The sequence below is a fragment of the Astyanax mexicanus genome, chromosome 16 (assembly GCF_023375975.1).
Source record: "Astyanax mexicanus isolate ESR-SI-001 chromosome 16, AstMex3_surface, whole genome shotgun sequence".
Taxonomy (NCBI): Eukaryota; Metazoa; Chordata; class Actinopteri; order Characiformes; family Acestrorhamphidae; genus Astyanax; species Astyanax mexicanus.
Window position 1 is genome coordinate 26,194,932 of NC_064423.1, and position 6,000 is coordinate 26,200,931.

At 33.0% G+C, this 6,000-nt stretch overlaps 1 protein-coding gene across 6 annotated transcripts in view; it reads right to left on the reverse strand.

Moving 5' to 3' along the window:
- Positions 1 to 3,564, reverse strand: part of LOC103043353 (phospholipid-transporting ATPase IF) — an 83,669-nt gene extending 80,105 nt beyond the window's left edge. For 5 of the 6 annotated variants that reach the window (XM_049465652.1, XM_049465657.1, XM_049465655.1 and 2 more), the window contains exon 1: positions 3,235 to 3,564. In XM_049465652.1, coding sequence (XP_049321609.1) covers positions 3,235 to 3,261 — 27 coding nt within the window. In that variant the 5' untranslated portion in view covers positions 3,262 to 3,564. The remainder of the gene's footprint in view (positions 1 to 3,234) is intronic. The other variant, XM_049465651.1, reaches the window with a different exon arrangement.
- Between the last annotated feature and the right edge of the window lie 2,436 nt (positions 3,565 to 6,000).

Consider the following 6,000-nt stretch of genomic DNA (forward strand, 5'->3'; position numbering starts at 1 on the left):
TTTGCCTCTTCAAAAAATCTTTAGTTATTTGCATCAAAAATGTATCAAACAAACAAAAAAATGGACGAATACAGTATTTGCTAGGAATGTAAGTTTAGCATCGCACATTAAAACATGTTCACAGCAAAGTTTTTTATTTACACAGTGAGCAGCAAGCATACACCCCAACTACACAGTTTCAATATATGGTGGGTGGGAAGGCAAAGTGACACTGGAGAGAGCAAGATAGAATAGATTAGCCCCTCTTACTTCTTTTTAATACATATTTTGCACTCGCTATTTGTGTGTTTCAGGTCTATGCTACAAAGGTGCAAGCTAGGTTGCACTGCACAGTCACCTGGTTACCATATAAGACCCATTTCTTTTCCACCACTGTGCATGAACAGTTGTGCAAACTTATGACCCATCATGCAGGAAATGGTTTGTCATTTGCTGTGAAAAACACTTAAAAGTAGTGGTGAACACCATCACACCATCAACAAGCATGACAGCCACACCACAACTAGTACCATGGTAACACACACACACACACACACACACACACACACACATACTGCAGTTGGTTGTGTATAGAGGTCATGGACAGAATAATTAATTAATTGTATTATTATTATTATTATTATTATTATTATTGTTGTTTATTATTATTTATTATTATTTTTTACAATAGAGACTTAGCCTCATCACTGATTCCCAACTAAATACAGCAGTATTTAGTTGAAACAGGCTCTAAACATACAATGCGCAGTACTGTGTAAAGTTTTATGCTTCATAACAGTTTACTAAATGAATTTAGGTTTGTACAAACTCTAGTTAAGGATATACAATAAGTAGATACCAACATAGATCCCAATAAAAATATATATTATGTTTAAAACAATTTAAATTTCAATATATAACTACTACAAGACAAATCTCATGGAATATAAACACAGTCTCAGTTATAGAACAGACAAACAAATATTAAATCCTACTAACAGATTAACAGGACAGTAACACGGAAAAAATAGGAGGAAGAAGATATCTGATAAACTTTTACCAGAAGTAGTGAAGTGTGGATGACAATCAGTTATAATTTATGCCTCATAGTATTATGAGAACTGAGGAAGTGCATTTTACTCTTTGTACAGTTAACCATACAAAGTACCGAACATTTCCTAACAGACCATATATGTAAAAGTAAAGCTTTGCCTCATGCCAAAACTGTAAATATTAGAGAAAAAGTAAAAATGAGCTCACTGTTTCATGTAGCCTCTCTACACAAACACAAATTTTGAGCTTACTGATCATTCTCTATAAATATTCATCCTAGCAATACAATACAACACAATATTTATACTCTCTATAAATATTCATCTTAGCAATACAATACAACACATTACAATAAAAGTCCCCACTACTGTGCCCACTAATGCCAAGACCACTGGAGTCAAAACTGATACCAGATTAAGACACCAAATAAAATGTGTTCAATCATTTAACAGCAGCAGCTACTAAATGCAAAGGACGGCAACCCATACACCTTCAAGTCAACCTATACTGAGTGCTACATAGTAAAGCTGCAATAATTAGTTTACTTTCTTTTTTTAAATTATATTTGATTTAATTAATTGTTTATTTCTAACAGCCATGCACTACACAAAGTGTCAGAGACAAAAACACATCGTGAACCTTACACATTTAAATGTGTTCTAATTATTTAAAAAGCATTTCCCCATTCAGATATTGATACAGATTTTAAGCAATGAAGAAAGCTAGAAACAGGAGCTATATCCACAGGAAGCAGAGATGAGGGGCATGTCCGAAATAATCAGTGACTAATCTAAAAAGAAAATCTTCGGAATTCACCAAAATAATCATTAGTTTCAGCTTTACTACTACAGAATTCCTAAGGCATCAAGGTACAAAGTTTTAATTCAGAGACCTGAAACATTCCCCCAACTCAATAAATAAATCCTTCGTCAGTTTAATTAATCCTTTCCTTTAATTGATTAAATTGTTCCTTCAAATTAAAGAGATTGTTCTTTCAGTTTAATAGAGAACAGACTGGTCATTTTCAACCCTGACAGTTCAGCAGCTTCACAGAGAGAAAAACAGTGCTGACTGATTAAATACTGAGTGAGAAAGCTATTTGGGTAGTCTTAAGGCAGTTTAAACTAACCAAGATGATAAATAATTGGTTTAAAGTGTAGTTTATTTTATTGTTAAAAGGTAAACATTAATGTCTAAGAATGCTAGTTAGTAGTTAGTTGGCTAACCTAGCTAGCTAATGCTTCTGGAAGTATGTAGTTAGAGTTAGCAAGCTAACGTTACCTACAAATTAAACACTTTCATTTAAATAATCGAAATAATGTGTATTTTATATATCTGCCTACATGCCAATAGTTATATTAAGCTATTTAACATAATGTAGCTATGTTAACTCGTTAGCTAACCTATGTAAAAACGCTTAAAATACTCTACAAAGTACTATATTTGTAGTGGATGCCTATCAGTAGTTAATCCAGATACATAAACTAAAAATCCATCCCATGGTGTTTTTTCATCTGCCCGGGCAGATATATTTAGATATATATATATATATATATATATATATATATATATATATATATATATATATATATATTTAGATATATATATATATATATATTTAGATATATATATATATATATATATATATATATATATATATTTAGATATATATATATATATATATATATATATATATATATATATATATATATATATATATAACGTTATATATTTAGATAGAGAGAGAGAGAGAGAATAAAAATATAATTGTAATTTTTTCCTCTTCCAAACAATTTTGAGCATCCCGAATGTGAGCTATAGTTTACTAAAGGTTGAACGTACGACGTTGACACAACGTTGCCATATCAACGTTGATTCACTTTTTAATATCAACACAAAATCCAACGTTGATTCAACTTTAAAATTCCAGATGGGCACAGTAGTTAGCTAAACCATATACGTTATTAAACTATTATAACCTAACGCTACCTAGCAACTTTTAATACTAAACTATTATTACTACTAGCGTTAACTACAGTTTCAGTGGAGAAAAACACAGCTTATGTGAGTTAGGCTAACTATCTAACTAACTCCGCTAGCTGTAATTGTAAGCTGTCAGTAAATGATAACATTACTAAACGTTTATTTCTAGTATTTTTTCTCCTTTAAAAAAAGCTTAAAATGCAGCTTTTTCAAACTCACCAGCTGTTGCCGGATCCACCGTAGCATCCTTACGCTGTTAGCTAGCAGCCAGCTAATGCTAACTGGCTAATGCTAACTGGCTAATGCCAAGTTAGCCAGCTCGCCTCTCCGCCAAAACAAGAGCAGAACATAAATGTCTATCCTTAAATCCCTTCATCGGGAGACGCTCAGGCACAGGAAGCTCCCCGCAGCGCCGACACCCGCAAAACACTGCCCCCGTCTCTGCGCCGCGGCTGGAGAGGCTGCTTCCTTCATGAAGATTGAATGATGTTGAAACGACAAACGTTTGCAACAAACCCACTACCTAAAACCTTCGGGGCCGCGTCCCAAATACCCCCGCTCCGGACACGTAGTGCACTTCTCGGGGGACCAGGCCTTTACTTCACCGCCTATGTAGTTCACTATGTAGGGATCAAAGAGACGTTTGAGACATATGATTTCAGCAACACCTAGCTAGGAAGTGATGAAAACAAGTAAGCAGAGAGAAGTGCTTAAGTGTGAGTAACTCTTATTTCTACAGCGAGCTATAAAAGGGAACAGAGCTGTAACAATTACATTATCAGGAACTTTACAATAAACTGGACAATAGCTGAGTTTCATTTACAACTGAAAAAGGCGAGTTAATGCTGCTATCAGCTTCCAAACAAAGTTAAAGAAATATATTTAACAATACTATATAGATTTTACCTATGTACTGTCCTATCCAGTACTTTTAAAATTGATATTTCAGCTTTGGAAACTCACTTGTACCTGTACTCTCAATTGTTTTGTTTTTTTTTTTTATAATATTTATTTCCCTAGACAAATGCATTGATATAAATGATATGGTGGTCTTGTTCATACACTATACTTTTACAAATAAAATAAAAATAAAATCAGGTTTTGAAACTGGTCACCTTATTGTGAAAGCCATATTATCAGTTCCAAACTTAGGGTATTCTTTAACACCCCAGGGTTTTATTATGATTTGTATTGTAAATACAAGAAAACAGCTAAAAAGCTAAAACAATAAAAAAAAATATGTAAATTTAATATTGAGGCATTAACGCTATAAAGGAACGCATGCAGAATTATTAAGTAAACAAAAAGTGTTAAACAAACAAACCAGATTATGTTTTATACTTTAGATTTTTCTAAGTAGCCACATTAAACTTTGATAAAAAGATCTGCACACTCTTGGTATTTTAATCTCAGTGTCTTCATGAGGTAGAATCACCTGAATTAGTTTTCTCAGAATCTTGAAGGGGGATTGTGGAGGACAAACACTTTCCTTGTTTACTATGTAATTCCATATGTGTCTCTTAATTGTTTTAATGACTTTAAAATGAATCTACAATGGAAAAAAAACACTGAGAAGGTGTCCAAACTTGTGACTAGCACTGTATATATGCTTTTTAAACTTTGTATTGTTTTCAGTTATTAATTAAGGTCCTATTGTCTACATAGCTTTTTATTTTATTTATTTTTAGTTGAATTCATTTTCTGTCTCTATTATTTAAACTGTATCTAAAACGACACAATCACCCCTGTACACGTACTAGCGTCTATATTATAAAAAAGATTAGATTTCATGCATTCTTGACTGTTCAATAGGAGAGGAACAGCTGTGACAATAGTCAGGGGAAGAACGGCATGGATGGATGGAAGAAGTTTTGCTTGGTGATTTGCTTTTTTCAGGACAGATTCATAAATGTTACATTTATAAATGTAAACCTTTAGAACTAATCTGAAATTTGATTTAGATAAACTGATGTTCACACAGCCCTGAAAAAAAAGATATGTGCGATAAGGCAAAAAAAAAAATCTGATTTGAGTCACTTTACCCAGGTAATGTAAACAGTGCCGTGATGACGTCATTGGGAAAGGGTAGGGTCAAACTGTTGTATTAATTATATGACATCATTTTTTTCAAACATGAAGTATGTAAATACTGGTGATAACAGTGTTTATGTCCAGTGAAGTAATTGCTTGTTATGCTCTACTGTTAAAAGGCCCTTCAATGCAGAGTAAAGCCAGTCTGTCTGTATTTCTCTTTAAGAACAAAATGAATAATTGACGACAGAATGATTTATGATTTACTTTGGCCAGACTGTAGATGGCTCAGTGCCTGCATTTTAAAAGCAGAGCTGACCTGCTCTTATACTAAACAAAACAGCAAATAAATATTGGGGAAAAATTGCATCTGTTTAACTAGTAAAAAAGTGGCATGTCAAAAATAGCCAGATATTAAATAGAAGTAGTAGGCCCTTTGGAAGTGTTAAGCTACAAGCTCATAGGCCTGTACTCAGTATGACTGTATCCTATCACACTGCTTTGTTGTTATTAGGATGCATTGCTCTTATAAGCTTTCCAAATTCCAGACTAGCAAAATGTGTATATATATTTTAAATATTTCAGTTATGAGGGGAGGGTTTACACTGTGGTTCCTCCTAGAGACAAAACTGTATGGAGTCTATTTTACTATATTTTAGTGTATATGATTGTACACACCACTATCTAATACTGTGCTCCACCCAACCTCCCCACCAGGCCTCATGTCTTCCACTTTTCATTTTTTTTCATTCTGTTTTATTTGATTCATTACACATCTTTTTTCATCTTTTTATTTCCTTTTTTTCTTTGACTTGTACACTCATCACTCATCTTTTTTGTTTTTAATCTTTCTTATTCTTTCTTCCTATATTTCAATTTGTTTTCCCTTTTCTTTCACCTTCTTTGACCTTTCCTTCACCTTTTCTTTCTTTCTCTAGCATTTTGGCACCTTCA